Source organism: Tetrao urogallus, assembly GCF_951394365.1.
Source record: "Tetrao urogallus genome assembly, chromosome: 8".
Lineage (NCBI taxonomy): Eukaryota > Metazoa > Chordata > Aves > Galliformes > Phasianidae > Tetrao > Tetrao urogallus.
The window spans coordinates 10,485,229-10,511,999 of NC_136821.1; the positions used below are offsets into that span (position 1 = coordinate 10,485,229).

Sequence of the window (26,771 nt, forward strand, 5' to 3'; positions counted from 1 at the left end):
TCTTTTCCTAATCTTGAGTTCAACTTTCCGGTAATTTATAGATCGTGTCCCAGTTTCAGCCTGTATAAGTACATTGTATGACAGTTCCATTAAAGCTCAAATGGTGGAGGTTTGCTCAACTGCCTATAAAAGGAACAAGCAGGAAAAAAGAACACAGCAGTGGTTGGGGGATAGGAGCACCATCTACCTAAGGCCTGAGGTCCTCAGCATCCTCCCCTGCTAATATAGCTTTAGTCCATCCTGACTGGTGTGTTACTTCTAGGCAATGTAAGCCAGTTATTGGGCTATAGCAAAGCACGTGAGATGGAGACTTCAGACAGCAATGTGGGTTGCATACGTTTGGCAATGTGGGAGGTCAGAATTTGCCGAATTCCAGTACTGGCCAGTTCATGTACTTATGGAGACTGTGATGGATCCTTTGCTCCTTGGCTGAGTCTTGTGGAGGGAGTGTGCACTAGGAAAAAAGAAGGGAAAAAGAAGGAAGATTAGGAAATCAAGCAAGGCTGCTATTAATTTATTTTAAAGGTTGTTTGTGATGTCATTATTAATTACAAGCTAAGTTTTTTCTTCAGGAAATTATTCACCTGCCTTTTTTTTTTCAACTGGAAATCTTGGAAACCATTTTCCCCTTAGCACCCTGGCAATGCAGGTGATAAGTCAACTTGGTCTCCTTTGTATTTCTTTCAATGCTGAACTGTATTGAGAGGGATGTTTTAATTTCCTCCAGTGCATTCCACCTGGCACTTCTCCTGGGCTGTGATTTATTGCTTACTGTTGTGTCTGTACTTAATACATGCCAATATACAGCCACCACAGGACGAAGGGCTCTCACCCTACCACAGCCCCAGTTACTTTTTTGTCATGCTGTGACTTCTTGACTGATCTCCATGAAAAGCTCTGGTTTCAGCAGTTTTTAGAATCTAATCATTTTGATGGGGGGCTCAGGAAGCTTTGAGGTGAGGGAGAACTTGTGCCTCCCAGGCAGGAATACCACGACGCTGTTTATTTTCTTTGGCTCTGCCTCATGTTATCAGGAAACTTTGCAGCCTTTTACACCCTGGGGGCTGATGTGGGCTCCCAGTTGCTGACTTAGAGCTCTTACCTTCACCTTGCCTTCTCCCTGGAACAGGCAATCATGTATGGAGGGAACATTGATTCTAGCACTCCTTGTTGCTGTGCTGCTGTAAACCCTGGGGCTTGTTACCAAGGCTCAGAGATGCAGCAGAGGTAAAAGCAGCAGCAAAGGGAAGAGGTGGAAAGGGAAAAAGGTTTCTGCCATCTCCTTTACTGTTTGTTTATTGACACGGCACCAATTTAATCTCTTAAATGGTGACCAGTAGCTCAGCCCCAAGTCTTGATGTAGTTCGTTGACCCAATATATTTCTGGGTGTCTGAGTAGTGCTTTGTGTGTGCCCACTGACCTGTCTCAATCTGTCTTTTCAGAACAGTGAGTCTTAGCAGCAGGGTGACAGGAAGACATCTGTAATGTCAGCTGCCCAAATTTATAGGCTGGACTTGGCTGCAGGGACCTTGCTTGTGTGTGTGTTTTCCTATTGTGCTTCAGTGCTGCTATTCTCAGTCTCGCTGGAAAGCATTAGGAAGATGTCCAAAGTGAGCTCTACAAGCTCTCTGAACATGTAGTGTTGCGAAGGCTGCTTTGCTGGGCGGTAGCTTGGCTGTGCTTGCTGCTGGATTTTGCATGGCTTTGAAATCTTTGTAACCTCCCTGCAATTTTCAGATGAGCTTGGATTTTTTTTTACCTCAAGTTGCCCCCAAGCTTTGGGGATGGATAGTTGGAGAGCCAGCATCACAGCTTTATTACTGACACCACCGTATCTCGGCATCTCACCATGTGTGGTTATCACATCTGGTTGTGTGTTACCTCAAGTCAACCTAATGGCAATGGAAATGCTTCTGCTTCTGAGGCTATACAAAGAGACTGATTCTCTTGTGTGCTACTGTGACAGTCTTGTTTGAACTCTGCCTGCTTTTCTGACCCTGTTGCAGGGTTTGCTGTTGAGTGATGCTGAGCTTTTGCCCTCTTACTTGGCCTAAATTCTATTGCGCATCCCCTCCGGCCATAGTGCTTAATGCAAAGCTAGCAGAAATGACTCAGCTGACAAGTACTCTTATTTGCTGACTTGAGATCTTGTGAAAAACAGGACTCACCTCTAAATAGCTCTGGGCCAGTGATCAGACAACTGAGTACACATAGGTGAGTAATTCCTGCAGTGGCTCCAGGGATTTTGGGGAAGAAAATGGTCAACAGCCATGGTAATGAAGCAGAACTTTTTACCCTCTTTCTCCCATTTGCGCCCGCTTGTCCAGAGTGCAAAACTAAAATTTCCCAGTCTCTGTACCATCTCCATATCATCATTTAAGAGGTCCAATAAATCACCTGGGACATTGTTTTGATGTTTAATGTTGTTGCTATTTTCTTTTTTTTTTCTCCTTGCATGATAGAAAATCCTCTGTAACAAAGGAATGAAACATTTGAATTTAGGGCTGCAAGAACAAACTTTAAAAAAATTACTGTATTTCAGAAGTGAAGGGGACTTAAATGGATGACCAGCACAGACTGTTAGGCAATCTAAAAACTTCCAATTTGGGGGGAGTCAATTGAATATGGGCTGGAAATCCACTGACCTCTGCATCAGAGTGACAATTGTTCCTCCAAGGACAGACAAGGAATGATTGTTGGGTAAAAAGCACAGAGAGAAAATGGCGAAAGTGGTAGGGAAGGAACAAAGGAAGACTGTTGTTCAGTGGAGCCCAGCACCAGCAGATCATTGAGGCAATGCTAATGTTTCATTGTTCACCTAAGACTTTGAAAATCCATCCCTCTCCTCTGAGCTGAGGCTGTTGAAAGTCTGGCCCAGATTTTGTTTTGAAAATGTTCTCCTTGAGAGTTTTTAAAAATATCCAGCACATTGAATATTCTTTATAAATAGAGGCAGGAGGAAAGGTAGGAGCCTATGAGAATGTTGTTACAAAACTAATTCATCAATTTCCTTCTACTTTGGCTAATTTGGCCTCTTGAATATTAAGGAAATTGACTAATTATTGTACCGTCAATAATTCTGCAAAGCTTTGGAAGACTTCACAAGGCATAAAGGAGAGCACTCACCCCTATTTTTTGTCATCTCCAGTATCCAATAATATCTCAGAATAAATCAAGGAACATCTGTTTTGGCATCCTGGTTGCATTTAAGTAAATAGCAAGACTCCCACTGACAGAGAGTGAAGACATCAAACAGAACCATGATCACTAAAGCTCTTGGAAAGAATGAAGTTTGGTAGATGAAATGGATTTGTGTTCTTTAAATAGAAGTGCAAAATTATACCATTTTCTCTATCCCGAAAACACATTTGCATCTGCTGTAGCAGGCAATTACTCCCATTTTCTTTAATGTAGCTGGTTATATATGTAAAGTTAAGCACATCCATACTCTTTGCAGGATATGGACCTTTAAGATTCAGGGGGATAGTGCAGGTCTAAGAAGTCTGAATTCCAGAGAGCTGTTAGAGAGTTTCATTTGAACAGTCTGAGAAAAGGATTTGGGTATGTGCGCCTGAAATTGGGAAAAAAGGAGGGCAAAGGTAAGTAATATAGTGAGCAGGGGCATATTCCCAGTAAGATGCCAAAGAGATTGGTTTTCAGTTTCATCTTATTTGACATTATCTTTAATGGCATGGAAGAAGAAAATAGCATACTTTGTAGATGGCATTTAAGTACGAGGGAATCACAAATAGCAGTGAGGAGAGAAATGCAATGTGGTTCCAGGAGGGAGAGCAGAACGAGGCTGCTTGAGGAATAAGTCTGTGCTGAGGTTGCTGGTGCTTGCATTACTGAAACAGAGAGGGCATGGGATGAAAGAGTGGAAAGGGCTCTGCTCAGAACCAAATGAATTATTATGGTTGTTCCTATTCCTATTAAGCGCACAAACTACCAGCAAGCTTTACATTCATTTTAACCTGTCTGCACGCTTTTCAGGCTCTTACTTTTAAGCTCTGAACTATTGAGATGGCCCCAAGTGAATGGTTCTGTGGCAGAAGGAATCTTTAGCGGTAGATGGAGACTGGGGCTGTACAACTGCTACAGTAGATGAAGGTCACTCCAGAAATTGCCAAGTCAAGTCAGCTAATTTCAGGGCTTCTGTCTTCTTACTGTCCTGACTAGGTTGCAGATTTGTTCTGGGGAGCTTTGGAGCTGCTGAGAGGGAGGAAAAATCTGAGAGGTTGAATGTGCTGAGTGCTTTTTATTTGCTCTTTACTTTTAAAGCATCCTGCTCGTGTGATTTGCTCACAAGATCAGGGGTGGTTTAGGCTGTGGATCCTTTTACCTCTTGCAGTCTGGCTTGGGGCCATCTCAGATCAGTGATGTCTAAAAGTCATTACCATCTAATACCTGCCAGGGTGGGCTATGTGAAGTTTCAACACAGTGGCGACTGACAGGAAAGCAGGTAGTTTTCTCGGAATACATAATGTTAAGATGACATTGATTCTACTGTTATACAAACAAGATTAATAACTGAAGCTTCCAGCAAGCCCCAGGGCAGATATCCGTTGCATCTGTCAATTCTTGCAATTTGCTGCTATTAGGTCATAAGATTTGTATTATAGGTAGTGGTCACATCTAACGACATGGCTCCTGATGTCCCCAGCCTTACTGCTGCCATGTCTGCTTTGCCTCACGTCTCGAGCTTCCAGTCTGCATTTACATTGTGAGGCATTGTAAATGTTACTACCCCTTGCCTACATTGCTACAGCTGCTTCATCAACTTTTTATTAGGAGATGTACTGTTCTACCTGTTTGAGGAGGAGGAAACATCTGAACCCAGGGCAGATATGTTTTTGCTGTTGTTATAAGCATGAAATAGAAATACATATAAGTGCATAAAATATGTATGGATTGTAGAAAAACATATCACTGTACTTCTGTCTGGTGTCTTCTACATGTCAATATGCCAAAATACTACAGATGTATGGGAACACTCCAGCCTGAGGAGGGGTAGGGCTGAATTTCAGAAATATCCACCTACTTAAGTGATGTTGTCATTTTTAAAAAAGTGGAGTTGATGCCATTTGGTAGTGTTTTTATAGATACATGGGAAAACACAACGGAGACTATATTGGCTGTGTCATTTTGCCTCTTACATAGAGCTGAAATAGTTCTGCATTGGACAAGAGATGTTAGATCCTAAGCATCGTGGTAGGTGGCCTAATATTTTTTTGCCATTTCCAACATTAATCTACGAGCAGTCTTTCTAGTTGAATCTGCATCTTGTTGAGCAGAAATTCCAGAACATAACAAAATCCAACTTTCACAACAGAGCTGCTTGAATATGGATTATTTGATGCAGCCTGGGTGATAACTGTAGACTGTTTTAAGGTTTCTTCATCATCGCATACATTTCTTTTTAAATGTTCTGTTTTCGCAGTTTTCTTTCCTTCCTAAGTTGCCATTTTAACATTATTTACAGCATCTTCCAAAGGCTACATAAAGCAGAAATGCAGAAGCAGAGCACATCTTAATCTGACAGCCTTCTTCAGAGGCTGACTGACACAGGGCAGAGAGAGGGAATAACAGTTAGGTGCACAGATTTGGCCAAGCTGCCTTTCTTCTTCCCTCTGCCTTTTGCCATATGGCAGCCCTGGGGGGCATGTTTTCTTAAGGCTCAAAAGCCTGCTGAGGTAGGAAATGGTTGTGCTTTGCAATCCAGACAAACATGCCCCACACTCAGGAGTTCCTTCTGGCGATTCCTTTCATTATGACTTTAATAGTAACTGAATTTTCTTGTGGATGACTGATCCTATCACTGGTAGTCAGTGGTCCTCTGTACTCGTGTTTCTGTTAGAGGTCAGTTTTGTTTGGCACAGTGACAAGAGTTTCTAACAGTGTTTATGGAGCAGCACTTACTCATTTTTTTTAATAACCTGCTTCATTGATGTAAACATAAATCCAGATTTAATCAGAACTTTTCTCGGGATGGCATTAATCTTCATATTTGAATAAATGCAATGTTGTTTTATTTTACTGCTTCAAAAACAAAAACAAACACCTATTCAATAAAGAAGTCAGTGTAGCTAAAAGATGATGGAATGGGATGTCAGAAGGTAAGAAATAGAATCGTTTGTTGTGTAAATTGTACAAGGCCATAATCTATAAACCACAATCGATTAAAGAGATATTGAAAATGGTTGGGCAGGAGGTGGAACTAGCAAGTCAAGGTCCCTGATGGGGAAAAGAAAATGAGGTGAAACTGCCCATGAAAATCCCTTATCTGTGCATTGTTACTTTCAGCTACATGTGTTTGGTTCGTAAATGGACTTCAGTTCTAGAGGTTGTTTTATACCATGGTTTTAATCTATGCATTCAAAACAAATCATGTGCAGAGCACCAGTCGCTGATGCTAAGCATGTGTGGGTGATAAATTACATGTGTATGCAACACAAAAACATTTCAGCTTCTCTGCTTCTTTGTCCGGTGTCAAATGCTGAAATAGCAAACCTTAGTTCTCTAACTGATCATCAGCTGCAGCCCTCACAGTGGTGGTACCTGTGAGCTCTTCCTGAGCAGTGTCCCATTCCACAGATAATTGCTAATGAAGTATGTGTTACTCGTCTTGAGCTAAGGGCACTGGCATCTGGCACAGAATATTGCTGCATTCACCAGCTGAGAAATGAGGCTGCTGCTTGACCACTACCTCACTAAAGCAGCTCAGTTCCACTTGGCTTCTTTCCTCAGTGGGGGAAGATAATGGATTTGTACAGATCAGTAATTCATCTCTGCAGTTTGAATTTTTAAAGGTATCAAAATTAGAGGGATTGTTTGAAGGTCTGGTGCTTTTTCCTTCTTCTTAATCTTATTTTCTTAAGCCATGAACATCCTTTTGATTCTTATTCTTCTCTTTTCATGCCATCTGGGCTTAAGGAAGATAGAAGTCCACTCTCCCTTGCACAGACCATTGAGGTTGTCAGTAATTATGATTTGGTTGGCTGGAAGCTAATATGATTATTTGTTTAGTTCACCCCCTCCACATGTTGATTGCAATGGGACAGAAAGCTAACCTTGTCAGGAAATGCCTGTCTACAAATACAGCCACATGCCAGCAACTAACAGACAGAGCTAATACCCACATACTGCTTGCAAAGTGCTGCTTTCTCAGAGATACCTGCTCAAAGAGTAAAACAAACCAATGTGAAATTCTTAGAAGTCAAAAATAATGAGAAAGAGATACATGCAAAGAGGGGAAAAAAAATGTTGGAGAGCAAGCACATCCTGAAAGATGAGAAGAGCACAATCCTTTAGTGTGAGTGAGTGCTCTGGATGATGTCTTCTTGTTTTTTGGTATGAACAGGCTTGTTTGCTGTCTTCCGTCTGGTAGTAAGAATGGGAAGAGGCTCCAGTAATTCTTTCTTTCCTTGGGTCTGCTGAAAACTAATCTCTTGGGTCTGGTTCTATTGATTCAATGATCCATTTATTACACAGTCTAAAGCTTTTTAGCTCACAGGTGAGAATAACCAAAAGATGAAGTTATCCAGACCCTGAGCAAATTAAAGTGGGAATGAGAAACTTTAGAACTACAGGCTTTTAAGCTTTAATGAAGATTTTGAAAGAAGATGTAATTCAGGCTATTAAAAAGTCTCCAAATCCTTGTATTATTTAGAATATGAGAAATCTGCTGTCACTTTGCAATGCACCTTGGAACAGTTGTTCTTTTTAGGAAGGAGGTGTGCTCACTGATCCATCATTATTGTGTTCTTTAGACAAATCCAGCCCTCTTGAAGAGGACTGCTGCAGAAGTGCCACACATCTGGAGTGGAGAGCAGAGGTGGGGTTAGGACACAGGACAGGGCATGAGCAGGGGTGTGAGAGAGGGAGATACTTTCTCTTTTTCCACATCACAATCCTGTGACTCTGCTGAGGAGATGCTAGGCAGGACCGACACACTGCAAGCAGAAACCTTTTTACAGCGAATGTTGTTAATGAAGGCTCAGCAAGCCAGGCTTCAGAGGCACTGTAAAAACTCTTCTGAGTCATAGCTAGGAGTTTCCATTGACTTCAGAGCACTTTGGATACTGTTCCAATTGTAGAGTCTTAATCCTTTGTGTTATCCCAGATGACGGCTGTAAAAATGATTGCAATAGCCAACAACAGGGAGCCTTACAGCTCCCAGACAGCAGGCAGCAGGTGAGCTCTTATGAGTAAGATCTTATTTTCATGCAAATGTCTTCAGTAAGTGAGAATAAGAAACCAGAGAAAAAATACCTTGAATAGGAAACACAAATGGAATTGTTTTTCAATTGAGCATTTTTAGTGTATGCCATTATGCCTCAGATAAGACATTTACTGCAAGGCAATGAATTAAAGTGAATCGCTATTGATAGTAATGCTCTGTCATAATAAATCCGGCCTCTTAGATATCCATCAAGAGGTATTCTCCTGAGTCCTCACTGAATGTACCACAGTCAGAAAGATGGTCAGAGATAAACTGGGGGCATGAACCATGTGGTATCACCAACATCTCACTTCCATAGACATCTCACTTTTTGGGATTTCATTACATAAGTCATTAGCATTAATATAGCCAGTGGTAACCCACTATGCTTGGGTTGTCTTTTGGGATAATGGGTTCCCTCTACCTGTGTAATGATGGGAAGTGATACTGTGTCATGAATCCCTCAAGGTGTTCCTAGCCTGCCACTGAATAGTCACTGAGTGCAGTTTTCACTGCTGTGTGCGTGGTGTGAAATTCTGGCCCCGCTGAGCCAATGTCCAAAGTCCCATTGACTTTGAAACATCAGAATTTCATTATGACATGTTAACTTCCTTCTATCTCATTTCACAGTATTTACATAGTGCCTTGCGTGGCCTTGGTTCCCCAGGCCTGCGTGAGGCTTTTCGACAGTATCATAATATGAAATGAGATTTACACATAAACATTTCAATTTATTTTGTGTTCTGCGCATGGGGAAATGCTATGATATCTTTCCATTTTCCACACCGCAGTGCCCGATTTGCTAAGAATGACAACACGTTTCTGAAGCATTTTGATCTGTGCGTTCATGCATGCATACATATGTATGCCTTTTGCTGTGTGCTTGCTGGTGTGGTTTTATCTCTTAATGACATAAGTGGGGACATACATTCTAAAGATACTGTAAAGATATAAATTAGGGTGGATTTTGAGGTGTTCACTTAAAGTACTTGCCAGAAATGTTCTCTTGCAGTAATGTGCATTGTAATGCTTTCTGTGCTTGCAAAAGGAAAAAAAAATGGAGCAAATTGTGTGTAAGTAAATAACATTCCTCCTCGCCCCTAAGTGTACTGCTGTCAGCTGATATAATAGGTTTCTTACCAAAGTTGAGGCAGCAGAGTGGGCTCTGAATCCTGAAGGGAAGCAGACAGCATAGCTATTTTGTTTTTAGATTTCAAATGGTTTTGAGGGCCTGCCGTCAGATGGGAAGAAGTCCCGGTCTTTGATGGCTCTTAAATTACAGAGTGTGCATTCTGACAGCCCAGCAGAGCCCAGGCCCTGCCCAGATGGCAACAGCAGCGGGGTAAGGATGCGTTACATCCAGGAGCCAGGGCACATAGGCAGCTGTAGCTCCCTGTTACCAGCAGAAGGCTTTTGCCACAGCTGGGCATCGTGGCCATCTCACTGTGCCCATCAGCTGGGGACAGAGCAAAGCTGGCCACCCCAGTGCTCCATCAGGGACCCTCAGCTCGCTGCTCTCAGCTGGTAGCAGCACATTAGCTGCATGACACACATTACAAATAGTGCCAGCAAAGTGGTCAGTGCCTAACTGGGATATACTGCAGCCTGTGGAGTGGCTGAGGGCTGCAGCTCAGAACATATGGAGATTATTTCCCGAATTTATGCAGCACATGTTTTCCTATAAATTAAATTCAGAGAAAATGTGTATCATAATAGGGTGACGCTCACAACAGCCTTCCCTGTTATGAATTACAATGACCTCTCTCTGCTCGCCGGGTGCCCCGCAAAATGGCTTCATGTCATCGGAAACAATAGCTTGCACTCAGTGTCAGGTCTGAAAGCATGACCAAAGCCTTTGTAACTAAAATCAGGGGCTTTCTTCTCCCCTTACTTTTTTCCCCCCATTGCTTCTCTCATTATTCTTCTCTCTCTAGAGGTAATCTCACAGCTGAAGTGCTGTTACCTGGGCAGGTGCTGCTGCTCAGTCTCTTGTGAGGGGCTGTGGATGGCCAGGGCAGATCTGGGGATGGAGGCAGCCCCACTGCATGCGTGGGGCAGTGTGGGATGCTGGACAGTAGGATCAGGGTGCCTAGCCAGAATAAAGCAAAGCAGCATGTGTCCCTTCTGTGTCCTTGGACTGGGGATACTGAGTCTTTTCTAAGCAAATATTTGATGTTCTGTTGCCTGGGGCTGGGACAAAATCATCTATGCCTTTTCCTTGGTTGTTTTGAAGCAGCTGGAGGAAAAATGATGTAGACAGTCCTTGTAACTACCTTCCTAAATCAAGAAAGACAAAGTTTTGCTCCTTACCACTCAGGATGTGAAATCTTAAGTAGAGGAAATGTCTTTCTGCAATGTCAGAGAAAAGTGGAAACTCATTATTAAAACATAATACATACATGTGCATATATGCATATATATAGTGCATACATACATCTATAAAGGAAGGGGTGCCAGCCAGCAAAACAATCCAGGGTTTGTTTTGGGGCAAATGGCTGTGGAGTCAGTAAAAGCTGATAGAGCATTTTCAGCTGTGCTTAGGGAACATGGTTTTTCATTTGTGGCTGATTGCAGACTAATAGGATTTCAAAGATTTCTGGGAGGGAACAATTCACTTCTCATTGCATTTGATACTTTTTTTTTTTTTTTTTTTTTTTATGTTTCATTTATCATACTGATACCAACCCTTAGAATAAATGTTATTACTCTCCTGTTTCGTTTTTAAACTGAATTTTAACTCTTGGTCCCTTGCTGCTGCCTAATTGGCAGCTTTCAAATCATTTGGGACTTTTGGAGAGATCCTGGCAGCCCTTTTGTGTGATAGAAGAGAATGGATCATTGGAATAAAAAACAGTATTGCAAATCTTTTGGAGGTTAGTTGTTTCTTCTTTGTCTTTCCCTAATACATGCACAATGTGGCTTGTATTCTCTTAATGAAAATTAACAATTTGAAAGCAACTAATGGGAACAGACAATACAGATGAATTTTATTGGTACAGACTAATTCTGTGATTGACTTTCTCTGGTCAGTGGCAGTAGGAATCCTGGTTATTTTTCTTTAGGAGCTCACATGTTGGGAACACACACTTAGCCTGTAAATATGGATTCAGGAGGAAAATGAATACAGCAGTGTTCAAAGCAGCCAAAAGCTTAGAAATAATGTTCTGCTGTGACTTTTCCAAACTGACATCTTGATGTTGGGATTATAAATGAAACCATTGTGCCAGCAAATGCCAGCACTAATAGAAAGCCTTTATTAGTGCTGCATTGGCTAATTCTGCTTGTCTAACCCCTTTGGATGGACACAGTGTCAGAAAACATACTCACAGAGGTTGCTTTGTGTGAGATTTGGCCTGCTGAGTGATTACATGGAAGCACAAAGATACCTCAATGACAAGGTTCTTTGACTAAAATTTGTAAAGTTATTTTCTTTCCCTAGGCCTTGGAAAGGAGTGAACTGATTTTTAATCTGCAGCTTCTGTGAGTGATATTTGCTTTGTGTCCTATCACCCTTCTGTTCAGCCATTCTCCCCTTCCAAGCAGGTAAACCTCTGCTTAGAAAAATTGTTTCTTCTGCTGAGCCCTGGTGGACTTGACAGCTGTCATACACAACCACTATACTCAAATACATTTCTTTAAAGCTAGACAGTCTCACAGCTTTAATCTTTTTTCTTTGCACATGCAGGGAATGCCTAGGAGCCAGAGACCCTTACTGTGGCTGGGATAACAAGCAGAAGCGATGCACCACCATTGAGGACAGCTCCAACATGAGCCTGTGGACTCAAAATATTACTGAGTGCCCAGTAAGTGGAAATATTTTGTATGTATGTGGGTGTATGAGTATATGCATGTGTGTAGAAGCAATAGAGCAAGTGAGTGTGTGGCAGCCTGAGTGAGACTGGCTGTATGTAAAGCATACAGACTCCAGTGGCACATACTTTCTCTAATATCTGTGCACAGACACTTGTTGAGAACACAGAGAAACCCTTTTTACTTTTTTTTGCTCCAGAGAGGGGATCCCAAAGCAAGCTTTCAACGCCTGTCATACCCACCTTTGCGTTCAGTGGAACAGGTTGGATCATGCTGTTGGGTCCCCACCAAGACCCATGTAAGCCCTACATGAAACTCGAGCTGCCTCAGGGCTGCCCTACTGTCTGCACCATCTCGTGGGCTTCCCTACCTGTTAGGGAAGTCAGAGTTAGGTAGCAACCAGTGTCCCAGGACAGCATTCGGTTCATTTTCCTCTTGAATCCCTGAGCCAGGGCCCACAGGATGACACGGTGGTGATGAGTTGATGGTTGGACTAGATGATCTTAGGAGTAGCAGAGAAACACCAATCATGGAAGGGCTGTAGAGGGAACAAAAAGATATGTATTTATTAGAGAACAGGAGGGAAAGAGAGATTCTATATAAGAGAATACGAGAGAGTTCAGTTATAACTTCAAATTTAGCAGACCAAAGACTAAACCTATGTGATTTTCATGGATATGGTCTTTTTTCCTTACCCTGCTCTCCATGAGATGCAGCAGTTAAAAGAAAGTGACTTTATCAATCAGTGTGATTCTCTGGCTCTCTTACTACCCGCACACTCACTTTTTTCTGATTTGAACATCCAGTTCCTGGCTGTGCTCCCCAGAAGATGTCTGGCCAAATTTAATTCCTGCTGCTTGAACTGTACCTGCAAAGGTGATTGAGAAGGAAAACTAGTCTTATTTAATAAGTTGTAAGAGTGTGGAGGAGGAGAAATTCTCATTAATGTCTACCTTTATTATCTAACATCAATTAGTATGTTAGTACTGCTAAGTCCAGTCGACAGAAAAAGGGGGCTGATGGGTTATATCTTCAGTATGCTATTTATGACTGGAGCTACTGTGATGTTTATTCCCCTTATCTTCCTTACTTCTCAGATATTTTCCCAGGAAATATTAGTCATTACTTCAATCCATCCTCAGCTTGGCAGGCTTAAGTTTTTCACTGCTGGATTCAGAGGCTTGTGTGTTTATAACCCTCCTGTGTTGAACTGGGATGCAGTGCTTCTTGATTGCCCATGCTGTTATCTTGTCCTGCTTAATGCCTGTGTCTGTTGATAGGTGTGTGAGGTGTTAATCCTCTGGTTTGAACATGTCTGCTGTGGTGCACATTAGGGAACAGGCTGCTTCCAGATCTTTGTTTCAAGGTCATAAAAATCCAGCACAGAATATTCAGCTTTGGCTGTTCTTGGGGTGTTAGTTTTACATTTGTTTTACCTTGTCTCTTGTAGATTATTTTCCACTTAGGTGCTCTCGTTCTGCTGCATACATGAGCTCTTGCTCTCCCACTGATAGGCTGCCAAGCCCTTAAAACCCACATGCAATTGTTTTCTTTTTCTTTCTCCTTTGTCACTTGCTGGAATGAATTACCTCTGGCTTGCTCATCTAAGCACCTCCATCAGCTGTGTCCAAGTATGTTTTTCATGTTCAGAGCACTAAAAAGATCGTGATCAACAGATGCAAGAGTCTAGGGCAGCATGTGCAGATCACCACTGGAAAGGAAGGGGAATGTAGCAGCATGGTGCCAGATGTCACTGGGACTTCAGTTTGATGAGTTACCATCTAAAGAAGTCCTGTTTTTTTCTCACCCTACTTGCTGGGCTGAGCACCAGGCACTCAGCTGTGCTGGTACAGCTGTAAGTGAGATCACACTCCAGTGTGACAGAGTGTAGATTAAAAGCACCCCTCCCAAATAAACTTTTCCTAACCCAGATCTTGTCAGTAAGTTCTTCTGCAGCCTTGCCCGCAAACAGATGTCCTGGCACAGCTAAGAGTGTGGCACACAGGAACTTTTAAATCCAGAATTGGCATGTCACTCAATCACATCCTAGAGGGACTAGGCCTTTGTGAGTCAACTAACACCCTAACATGACTTGACTGTTGCTCTTGAGCAAGCATGCTTGTTCAGAGCTGGTCTGCAAGTCTTTTACAGCACTGCCTCAGATTCCCAATAAGCAGATCTAACAAGAGATCTTAGATATGGGGTTAATCATATAGTTTTTTTTAACGTAGTACCCTGTGGAATGTTTAACATTTATTACTAACAAGTAGCACCCAGAACATGCTATAAGTGCATTGCTGTGGTTGCAATGTCAAACGTGCTACACCATTTTCTTGCTCGTCTATTCCCAACTTCTTTTTGATCTGATTACCAAACTTATACCTTCCTCTTGATTTCTGTGCAGCCATTCAGCTGTAGTGCCCAGTTACCCTCCTCTAGCACACACCAAGGGGCTTCAAGAACCAAAATCAAAATCTATGAGTCTCTGAAAACTGAGACTTTTCCTTCCCACTTCCCAAGGACTTTATTCTCCAGACATATTTGAGTGACATTTTATGGAGACTGGGAAAAAGTTTTCCAGGGAAAAAAAGTTCAGTTTCTTGTTCTGAACACTCACTTGTTGCAAGGAAAATGTTGCTATTTATGGAGGACAAACATTCTTTTCTCCTAGGTTTGGTTTTAGAAATGATTGAAATATTTTGACTGAAACTTTGAAAAAAATTTCACCACCTATCAGATAGCCAAAATGGAAAATTCCAGCTGAAATAATCAAAGCTTGATAAAGCTATAAGCAGGTGACATTTGAATCCTAAGAAAAGGTACTGATATATTAAAAGGACAAGAAATGCTTCTGGCCTTATCTGTAATATCAGAATAAACACTGAAAATGCCTTGGAAGCGAGAAGTAGGAGTGGTAGTTTGAATTTTTATATCCTGCATTTGCTCCTGTAAATGGGAAATGAAGTCATAGAATTATAGAATCATTAAGGTTGGGAAAGACCACTGAGATCATCTAGTCCAACCGTCAACCCTTGGTTGGAAATGGTGATAGCTTTGGTGGGAGTATGTCAGTTTAGCAAATATGAGATCTCTGGAATTAGAAGTATCAGATAAGTGATGGCCATTTGATAACAGATGTTTTAAAGATGTCATCTCTGTGTGAAGGATGCTGTTGGCTGCAAAGGATTTGTCTTGGGAAGATATTTCTGAAAAAGATCAGTGCCCATGAGTTCTTATCCTACTTCCCAAGTTTGCTCTTTTGAAGATATTTTTATAAGTTTAAAGATGGAATAATAATCCATATGTAATTTCATAAGTAAAAAGAGCCTTCCCACACTCACAACGTGACATGTTTATAAATCCCAATATTTCAACTATGGCTGCTTATTTGTTTAATTTTTGGGCTGCTTCCCAGTATCACTTATGAGCCAATAATTATTTGTCAGTTTTTTTTTTTTTAATTGAAGCCACGGGCCATATCATACCACTGATTTCTGAACAGAGCTCCCTGCTGGAATCAGCAAGGCTTTCTGGCTCAAAAACGAATAGGAATGATCCAGTACTTGGATTATGACTTTTGTAAGGCAGGAGGGAAAAGGAAATAAAAATCTAGTATTAAATATCTCAAAGTAGTTCTTTTGATTTTTTTTCCTCCCTGATTTTTAGCAACCCAACTGAATGGATTTTTGACTGTGCTCATGTTTAAAACTCAAAAAGCAACAACAAAACTCAATGTTCTTTTCTCTGGGCGTCTTGCCTTGTAACCTGCAGCCCAGAGCAAATTTTTATAACGGCATGGTAATCTACTGCAAACAAAGGTTTGCAACAGATGCTTGATTCTCCCCAACTGCTGCCTGAAAAGCACAGTAACAGATCTATATTACTTCTGTGTCACTGCTGTGTATTTTTGATGCTGCTGCAGATGAGCAAGAGGGGAAGACTGCAGTCCACCAGAGGTGCACTGTGAGTGTTTAACACCGTGCCAGGCTTGAAGCCCAGAGCAGTGTGTTTAAGAGGATGAGTGTTTGAATGCCCTGCTTTGTGGCCACAGTTGTCTGAGAACGCTCACAGCCTCACCATGCCTTGGTTTGGAGAAATGACTTCCCTACAGGGCATTCCAGGGGATTGATCCTGCTGCCTACAGAGCTCAGCTGAATGTGGCACAGTGCGGTTTGGCAGTGGTAGCTGGCTCATATTTGGGACCAGGGCCATAAGCCAGGGATGCAGCCTCCTCTTCACTTCTTCTTGTGTGCAACACTGAGGCCAAGGCCTGTGTTGCCTGTGCCAGTGGGTTTATCAAAGCTGCTGAGCATCCCACCAGCCACTAGGTTGGATATTAGGAAACATTTCTTCTCAGAAGGGATGGAGGGGTATTGGAGCAGGCTGCACAGAGAGTGGTAGAGTCAATGTCTCAGGAGATTTTTAAGAAGAAGATAGCTGTGATTTAGTGGTGTGGTGGTAGTGGATGGATGGTTGGACTAGATGACTGTAGTAGTCTTTCCAACCTTAATCATTCTGTGATTCTGTGGTTCTTACCTTCTAAAGAAGCAGCACTGGGGTTAGTACAAAGCTGCAGATGCTGGATCAAGTTCCCTAAAGTGTCACAGTTGTGAGAACTCAACTGCTTGTTGCATCCAAATCTCATGCCCCCTGGCATGCACTGAGGCTTTAGGGAAACCAGGGGAGTGTTTACCATTCTGAAAGAACCGTTTGCATCACTCCAGCATTCTGTGATCTTGCATCTTACACATCAGTTTGGGACAATGCCTGTAGGATGGGGAGAGAAGGGGCTGCATAGCCTTATGGTTGCTACCATGATGTGTAAGGCCATTCTTACAGTGTTGTTTCGATGGGGCCAAAGTCAGGAAGGCCTCAGTCTGAGCATGTAGATGTGATTATACCAGCAGCCCCGAGCACTACAAAGGCAGAAGCATCACAAAAAGGGAACAGCAAGTGCTGGCCATGCGTTGCTCAGAAGGCTGAAGCTGTGCTGCATGGGACCTACAAGCAGGTGGCCTGCAGGCGGGTGCTGCATGGCAGGGCTGGTTGGGTGCCTGTGTGCACACGTTAAGTATGTGGGGTGGAATTTGGAGGTAAACACTGATGCGGCATGGCCTGAAAACAACCCTCTGTTTTGAATCCTACTCACAAGCACAGACAGCTCCTATCTGTGCTACATCTTAATTCCCCCAGCAGCTTTGTTTGGCAGTTCTATTGTGGGGATATCTCCAGAAATGTAAACTTTGCTAGTAATGACCTTTTTTTTTTTCCTCTTTTTTTTTTTTTCCTAAAACTAGGTGAAAAACCTGACAACAAATGGAAGACTGGGGCCTTGGTCCCCATGGCAACTGTGTGAGCATTCAGATGGGGACAGCACAGGCTCCTGTATGTGTAGGTCACGTTCATGTGACAGCCCTCGTCCTCGCTGTGGAGGTCGTAGCTGTGAAGGGGCCAGGATCGAGGTCGCAAATTGTTCAAGGCATGTCAGCATCTCTGTGCGTTTTTGCAAGGGAGCAATAGTTGTGACTGCTCACAGCTTATCTCTTTCCTTTTGTTTCTGTGACCATGATGTATCCCAGCCAACAGAATGTATGTGAGACCCAGATTGAGATTAGAGCAAAGGGATCCTGGCACTTTCGTGTGTCTCAGACAGGGACCTTGGAATATGAGCACTCCAATCAAAGTTAACATTAACCTTGCCTATACTAAGCCTCAGTTTCCCTCAAGTGTATGTAAGTAGTGACTCATCAGAGATGAGTAAAGTAGAGGTAGATGTTATCCAACTGAATAGTAATAGGCTAAAATACATCAGTAAGCACTCAGTCATTATTTTGCGAAGTCTGAATTCTGAGGTTGTGTGTTTTGCAACAGAGCTCCTGCAGACCAGTGCTTGAAGAGACAGGATCTAATATGGCTGTAAGCAAGGTTTGCCTGCACTACTCATTTCCTGCGTGCTGCCTGCAGAATGCCATCCTGGCAGCCAGCTGCACCTAGGAGGCACACTCACTGGACACGTCCCATAAACAACATGCAGCTCATCTTATGCCCATGCCATCTTCTTAGGGAAGTCTGGAGCTCATACTTTAGCAGTATGGAAGCTAAATGTCCTCTGGTGGGGTGCCTAGACATAGCTGCCATGTTTGTGTCCATGCTACCCCATCACCCTTGGACTATATCATGTCATGACCTAAGGAAAGATGACACAGTAGGGTAAATACTGCTTAAGCAGGATGGTGCCAGCCAATATTTTGGTAAATATTGGGTCAGTTCTGTTTTTTATGTACTTTATCTTCCTTATAAATGTTGATGCCATTAAAGACAGCTGTCTCTTGACTCCTCCCTAGAGAGCAGTGCTGATCTTGGCACCAAAAATTCATCAATACTCATATTTGATTTGGCATCTCTCCTTCCAGTTGTGGGCTGTGCTGCCTAAAAGATGTGTAGTCATTCCTATCTCTGTCCTGCCTGTTCATGTCACTGGCAAAGGCAAATTACACCAGAGGGATGGGTTTCTCAGCAGTGCTCTGATGGCAAAAGAGGCAGGAACAGCTTCTGAGAAGAGGATGAAAAATAAATTATTCAATCTTAAGACACAGGAAAACAGCATGGTTTGAAAAATAAGGACATCTGGTCATCCTGCATCCGCTTCAGCCTTCAAATTTCCTTTAATTGACTTCATATGGCATTGAGATTTCTTTTTGCAAGGAGGAAGCAGGACGGCTAAAGATGAATTCTATTAGAAATCTGAAAATGGGAAGTGTCTTTCTGTTAAAAACCCTCAAACACTGATACTGAGAATTGTTTTTCTGAGGAATTTTTAGACAAGATTGCCTTTTTTTTTTTTTTTTTTTTTTTTTTTTGCCACAATAGCAGCAGCCTTCCATTTGATTTTGTCTTTTCATGTTTTAACATATAATCTTTGTTTTCAGTTAAGGACTAGGGAGGTAGTAGGTCATTTAAAACATGGAAGAATAACTTGGAAGAGTAGCATTTTTATGTAAGTGAATTTCTTGTTCTGTGACCTTGTTTGAGGTGGGAGAGGCAAAGTGAAGAAGGAAGGGGGATACGAGAGCAAGAGGAGGAGGGGAGAAATATCTATCAGGGTTCTGAAATAAAGCTGCCAAGAACTGGCAAGAATTGATAACAAATACAAAAAGTGTGAAGGGCAACATGGATTTTAACTTTCATCCTCTGCCCTGATTGGTGCTATGCCAGAAAATATTTCTTGCCAGCAGTGTTTTTAGCTCAACAAATGCTTTGAAAATTAACATCTGTTTTCAAGCTTAGCTTTCAAGAACCAGAGAGCACCTGAGTTGTTTTTTGACTCGACTTTTTAGAAAGGTTTTTCTACAGGGGAAAGAGAAGATTTTTTTTACTTAAGGCAGCGAAGTGTCAAGATGAGGCAGTTCTGCAAGACAGAGCATTGCCACTGGCTCCAAATGAAATGAAACCTGCAGCACAGAAGACAGAATGTGGTTCCTCCTCTCTTGCCTTGGTGAAGCTCTAAGGTTTAGTAGTCCTGCCAAATCAGACCAAGGCAAGCTTTAATAATCAGGAGATTTTAAAGATGAAAATGTCAACTTCCATGTGAGCACGTGGTGGAGTTACTGCAGGCAGCAGCCTCAGAGAAGCTGGCCACATGCACATGCTCTGGCAAATCTGTTGTGAGGTGTGAACTCAGAGTTTTCATGTCAAATTTGCTTCAGGCTCAGTTTCCACTTCTCATTTGAGATGCAATCATTTGTTAACCTGAAACTCAATCCTGCCTCCGAGCTCTTACTTGCCTCCTGGTTTGTACAGATTTAAGGTCACACTACAGTGATTTTTCAAGCTCCCATGAAAGCCAGAAGCAATTATTGTTATTTTTTATGAAGTTTGAGATTTCCACCTAATAGAATTCAATGCCAAAGGCTTTAGGAAAACACCAAATATTATGAAGCTTGTGAGAAGATCATTGGAGCTGGTAGCAATTTTGCTGTAAGAGATTTAAAGCATCAGTGTCTTCTGAATTAGCAGAGGATAATTTTTTTTGGCACAACTGGCATTGGTGAGCCTCAAAACCTGCACCCTTTGCATAGGAGTCAAAGAATCCAGGAAATACAACTTTGGGATCATCAATTGGCTCAGAAAAGAGAGACATGGGGAAGATGATGTGGGAATAGGCAGTGGAAGTTGTAGCATCCACAGTGTTGTCCAGAAAATCCTAAGAGGCATTTTCAAAATCATTCAATGTTGGCTTCATTCTTTTCCTGTCCCATTCTTAGACACTTCAGTGGCAGGGAAGTAAGGCCAATGCTGAACAATCTTGAGAGTCCCTTTTATAAATCTCAACTGCTGTGGTCTGCTTGTTATGAAAATTTCTTCAGTTTAAGCAGTCTCTCATCAGTGCCTTATGTGTTTGACTGTTAAGCATGGGAAGACTATTAGACAACCCCCATAATCCCTTCTCTCTCACACTTTTAATTAGAAATGGCGCTTGGACACCCTGGTCTTCCTGGGCCCCCTGTAGCACCTCCTGTGGGATAGGCTTTCAGGTCCGCCAGCGGTCCTGCAGCAACCCTGCTCCACGGTATGGGGGCAGGGTCTGTGTTGGACAGAGCAGGGAAGAGAGGTAAGAGATACGACAGTGTGTGTTCACTTCTGTGGTTATAATGTTGGCAGCTGAAAATGGTGAATCTTCTTTGAACGCAGAATAAGGCTGAATATACAGAGCAGAAGGAATTTCATGGCCAAGGAGGGATGAGGTTACTCACATATGGCCTCTCTCTTGCATTGTTCCTTGAACATCAGGGACTGACGCCTCCTCAGTGAAAGGAGAAGCTGTGTCTGCTGTCAGCAGTTAGGACCTATAGAAAAGTACACTGTTCTGACCTGTCCCCAAGGAAGCAGTGGAATATGTGCAGCTTTCATTGCCAGTTTCAACTCAAGACAGATTCAGAGTTGAGTTTCTGCAGGGTGTGGCATTAAAAAAAATCATCTTTTTTTCCCATCTGAACTAAGCAAATTTCATGCATAATCAATTAAAAACAATGCTTTTTTAACTTTCAGAGCTATCTGCACTATTTTGTTTCTTCAAGCCCAGCCCCTCCTTAAACACATGCTTCAAGGCATCCAGATTGGTTTCCAGCTTTGACATTTCATTAAAGGCCACCTCTGCTTGGCAGTAGACTGTTGCTTGTCCCTTGAGTGGTCACTTAAGACAGATCTCTCTGCATTTCTCAGAATACAAAGGGCAATTCATTTAACTTCCCTTATTTGGGACATTTTAATGTTTGGTTTGATTTGTGGCCATTCAGAATGGTCCTTTTTGGGTTTTAAGGACTAAATCTGAGTCAATTACAGTCCTGTGTGATTCAATTTGAGAACAATATTGATTAAAAAGCTGAACAAAATTGAAGTTACCTTTTCTAAAGGGAACATGAAATAACATTAATTCAGGGACCTGCTTTTATATGCATATATCTTCCAGTTCAGCTCCAGTTACAACACTAGTTTCTTAGGGACCAAATAACAGTGAGGGCCAAATCATGAGATGAGAAGATTGCCAAGTGTTTAGCACCTGCCAGTGGTGACAGATCAATGTTGGGTTGACCTCCTGTTAGTTAAGCCTCCTCCCTGGAGACTTTCAAGGTGAGGCTGGATTGGGCCCTTGGTGTCCCTGTTCATTGCAGAGGAGTTGGACTAGATGACTTTTAAAGGTCCCTTCCAACTTCTAGGATTCTCTGATTTTATGATTCTAGCTGTCTTAGTGGTTAGCCTGGCCAACCACTCCTCCATCAGTATAGAGGATACAGTTCTCTGTCATGAATAGGAATATTGCTAATCTGACTCGTGTGAGCCTTCTGCTAGCTTTCTGTGCATGCAGTAAGTGCACTCAAATGCAGTGTGCCACCTAGCTTTGCATCCGTCATCATTTTATCCCTGAGTTGTGCTTACATGGATGTTTTTTGAATAATGTGCTTTCTCCTTTCAGATTCTGTAATGAGAACAGTCCATGTCCATTGCCAATTTTTTGGTCTTCATGGGGTCCTTGGAATAAATGTAGTGTGAACTGTGGTGGAGGAATTCACTCAAGGCAAAGGTCCTGTGAAAATGGGAATACATGTCCAGGCTGTCCTGTGGTATGTATTGTTTATTGACATTGAATATCAGGCACCTATTGACATCTAGCTTCTAGGGTCCTGGTATTTGACTCCTCTCTCATCTTGGTTTTATTTCTCAAGCTAGAAGAAATTGCTATCCTCAGCTCTTGCTGGAGATGATGCTGAAATGAACTGGGAAGCAGAGAGGTGGCAGATTCCAGAAGTCAGTGAAGTTGGTGTGAGTGCGTGTGTGTCTGTGTGTGTGTCTGTGTGTGTGTACAGGTTAGGACAGACTGGCATACAGAGAGCTTCTGCAGGCTTCTCTAGACTTAGATATCAAGTCCTTTGCCTGACACTCTACATTTCATTTTCCCACTCCCAAGAATGATCCTGCTGAGTCAAGGAGGTCCTACACACAACAGAAACGAGTCTCGTTTTCATACTTGAGTAACCAACAGGTCAAATACCCAGTTAACCCATCAATGAGGCAATGACTACCAATTTTCTCTCTTTATTTTCCCTTTCCTATTCTGGCAGCTGTTCCATGCAGCTGTTTTAATTAGTTTTATGGGCAGTTTTCTTTCAGTGTAAGCAGATCTGATCTGGAACCTCCCATCTGTTCACAAGCTGTTTGGCATTTACTCTAGAATCATAAAGTCCTAAAGCATTACATTTCTTTCCTTCTGCCAGAATAGTAGGGTTTATTTATTTATTTTTAGACAAGAACTCAATGTCTTCCACTGGAATTCCTCCTGCTGGTGGTGAGAATTGTAAAGACCCCGTATCATTCCATCCCCACCCAGCAAGAATGTTGGCTATACTCATCATATGAGTATCATATCGATGCTCATCTTTACACCAAGAAAGGCAAAAGGTCTCCACTAGGGAGTTCGAAAAGCCAACCAAACAACAACAAATAGCAATAAAAAAAGATTATCTAAAAGTGTCTTAGAAATAAAACAGCAAAATTTTCAAGGAATGATCTTTACTGATATTTTGTCCTCGTGGGGCTCTCCTAGGATGACCTGAGAGCAGCATCTCAGAGTCATAGCAGAAAAGTAGTTTGTTGTTACTTTTATGCATTGCTTGTATTATTTTCCTGCCCATTACGTACCATGCATTCTAAGCCCCACAGGACTCTGAGTCAGCAAAGAAATACAAACCTGAGGGAGACATAAGAATAGTAAACACAGTTCATCCTTGAAGTCCACCTGAGGCTATGTACCACCACTGTCTCCATAGTGCCCATGTTTTCTGCTGTACCCAGCACTATCTTGTATCTGTGAGGTCAGAGAAGGTGAATAGAAGATTTTTTTGATACAAAGGCACCCCGTTGTTTTTTAGGATGCAAACAAATTTGTGTCACTTAGTCTGCTGCTCTTCGATAAGGAAGGTCACAGTGGTTTTCATTCCTTGCAGGAATATAAGACCTGCAACCCAGAGAGCTGCCCAGAAGTACGTAGGAACACACCCTGGACCCCTTGGATGCCTGTCAACATCACCCAGAATGGTGCCCGCCAGGAGCAGCGCTTCCGCTACACGTGTCGTGCCCAGCTGTCTGATCCCCATGAGCTGCAGTTTGGGAGAAAGAAAACTGAGAGTCGATTCTGTCCCAATGATGGCTCAGCTATGTGTGAAACTGACTGTATGTCTTGCCAGTTCTGGGGAACTATGGGACAAGCTTAGGATTGCTGGTGGAAGGGGGAATTCTCTCAGAACAGCAAGAACCTGATTGTATCTACATAAATCTTGGTTTATCTAGTCATAAATGTATGACTAGCATCACTGCAGAATGGCAGGGATGGAGAGAGCCCTGTGATGTAGAAGTCAATGCAGCCCTGTTATGGTAGCATATAGAGTTATTCTTGGTACTTTCAGGCTGCCCTAATGAGAATGGGCAAATGATGAGGGTGTAAGAAGAGATGGGATAGTGGGATAGTTTGAAATAGATTCTGTGGGATAGTTTGTCTTCACTCTTCTTTCTCTCTGAAGGTCCCTCTGTGCACTGCCTCCAGGGTTATTCCCTTCACTACTGTTGTAGTGCAAGTCAGTGTCCTGACAGCACAGCCCAGATTGCCACAATTTGCTGCCCAGAAAGTTCATTTATCAAGATTATCACTAGATTCATTTTGTATGTGACACATTTCACTTCCTTCTAACTTTGCTGTAACACTATGGAACAGAACTCTTACTAAGGGCTTTCAACAGAAACTCATCCCCAGAATGTATAAATCCTGATTTTATTCAAGAACTGAAGACTTTTTTTTTTTTTAAAAAAAGCAGCTGATTGATTTGTGATGTCTTGTTTTTTTTTTTCTTTGAAGCTCTTGTTGATGACCTCCTCAAGACTGGTAAGACCTCTGCACGGATTATCAATGGGGGCTGGTCCTTTTGGGGGGCCTGGTCTTCCTGTTCCAGGGACTGTGAGTTGGGCTTTAGAATCCGGAAAAGAACATGCACAAACCCTGAACCTAAAAATGGTGGCTTGCCTTGCGTGGGGTCAGCGATGGAGTACCAAGACTGCAACCCACATCCTTGCCCAGGTAACCATGATTATCTTCCTGCATGAAATTCAGAGGTATTCTTCTTCATCTTAATGGCAGAGACACCAAAAATCAGTATTTCCAAGGTGCTTTCATTTTTTTTAATTTTTCTTTAATTTCATTTTTCTTTAATTTGGGGGAATTTTCCTTAATTTAAAAAAAAAAAAAACCCAAAAACAAACAAAAAAAAAACCAAACGACCAGAACAAAACCAAAACTATTGTAATGACTCATATATGCAATCCACACACTTTGGTGCTGTGACCTATGTTTCACCTAGGCTAAGAGGGAAACACAGCCACAACCTCTAAATGAAACAGTATGGTGGCTTATTTGGTAGTGTTTTGCTTGAGGTAGGTTTGATGCTCCATCCAGTGGAGAGCATCATGGTACATCTGCACTTTGGTGAGGAGACGGGCTTAATGAATGTGACTTAATGCTGTAGAGATGCTTGATGTGGCAGTTCTTCTTGTGAACACTTGTTTCTTCCCCCTCTCCTGCTTACGTATTGTTCTTGCGATGGGCATCTACTCTTGACATCAGTTACCATTTCCTGCACAGACAGCAGGGAGTATTCTTGCCTGGTTTCCTGGTTTTCAAGTTTGTCCTCATGTTTATGTTTCACTCCTTGTCCAGAATAGTAATAATAGACTATTGACTACCATACTATCTCTCTTATCGTTCTCCTTGCTCTGTAATAGCTATCTAAGCTAAATTTAAATGATCTTAAACAAATCACCGTGTCTTTTTGTAGTTCTAGCAATTTCTAGCAGTAGCTCTGTCTACCTCTGGCAATATAGTTTGTGGCCTACAGTTGAAATTGCTGCATTATTATGGTATTATTATGATATTAAAATTCAATGCAAAGATAAAGTGCCAATGCAGATAGGAAAACATGATCAGAATGCATAGTAAGAGCATAGCAGGAGTGTCTAATATTGCACTCTGTGGCCTATAAAAAGAAAATAACTCTAGCACTATAAAGGCAGCTATTAGTACTATTTTGGAAACTCTCAGTAGCTTTTCACCAATGTCTGTGCCCTTCTCCTGTGCTGTTTTCTCCCTTTAGACGCTATGATGTTTTACAATCTGTTCTGAGTGCATGATTGCTATTTCTATGTGTCTCCCTCTGTTCCTGCCTCACTCAATATGTATACACAAATCCTAGGTTTATCTTGCACTAAGTCACGAGGTTGTTATCTCCTGAAATAGTGGCATGGGGACCTGAAAATCAGGTAGTCTATTAGCGTGACAAGAGGGGTTGGGACCCAGAGTTCTTAGTTCCCACCCTGGATTTATTAATAAAGTGTTTTGGGACTGTGCTCACATAAAGCCTCTGAGGTTTTCTGAAGTCTGGGACTAAAAGACTTGGGACCCTGAGAAGAAAGATATAAGCTCCACTTAGGTTGTATGACTTTTTTTTCCAAGTAAATGTGCTGTTACTATAGGTGAAGTGTCAAAAGACAATGTAATAAAGATATTTTATAAAAAGTTGCATAAAAATAAGACAGTCACCCTACAGAATAGTTTCTGCTACGGTCCTTTATGATGCAGTCTTTCTGTGCATGGACTTCATTTAGCATCCATAGAGTGCAGCACATTCCAACTGTCTCTTGACACGAAGCCCAAATGTCCTGGGGTACAAGAAAGTGCCAGCTCTCTGGGCAGGGTAGATCTAGGTGAGATACTGGGATTCTGTGTCACAGTGAGAGTAGTAATCACTTGCATGTACCTCTTTCTCCTTGCTTTTCCATATCCTCCAGTAAAAGGCTCTTGGTCTTGCTGGACTCCTTGGTCTCAGTGCTCGGCAACCTGTGGAGGAGGGCATTACCAGCGCACACGGACTTGCACCAACCCAGCTCCATCTAGTGGAGAGGATATCTGCATCGGGCTGCACACTGAGGAGGCTCTCTGCAACACCCACCCGTGTGAAGGTAGCCACTTTGGGTTCCTGCTTCAGCTGATTAGGGTGCTGATGAGAGCAAGGTGCATCTGCAGCATGTCATAAAAATAAGCCAGGAACACCATCAGTTAGTAGCTTTAGTGTCCATTCAGTAAATGTATATTGAACCAGGGAAAAAGCAGACATCCTAGTGTTCAAATCAAATGCTTCA

The 26,771-nt window shown here is 42.2% G+C and overlaps 1 protein-coding gene across 1 annotated transcript in view; it reads left to right on the top strand.

Moving 5' to 3' along the window:
- SEMA5B (semaphorin 5B) overlaps positions 1 to 26,771 on the top strand; it is a gene marked incomplete at both ends in the record, with an annotated part of 123,950 nt that overhangs the window by 76,133 nt on the left and 21,046 nt on the right. Inside the window, 7 exons of the mRNA XM_079539334.1 lie at positions 11,908 to 12,025; positions 17,330 to 17,511; positions 20,500 to 20,643; positions 22,006 to 22,153; positions 23,534 to 23,759; positions 24,439 to 24,657; positions 26,421 to 26,591. Coding sequence (XP_079395460.1) covers positions 11,908 to 12,025; positions 17,330 to 17,511; positions 20,500 to 20,643; positions 22,006 to 22,153; positions 23,534 to 23,759; positions 24,439 to 24,657; positions 26,421 to 26,591 — 1,208 coding nt within the window. The remainder of the gene's footprint in view (positions 1 to 11,907; positions 12,026 to 17,329; positions 17,512 to 20,499; positions 20,644 to 22,005; positions 22,154 to 23,533; positions 23,760 to 24,438; positions 24,658 to 26,420; positions 26,592 to 26,771) is intronic.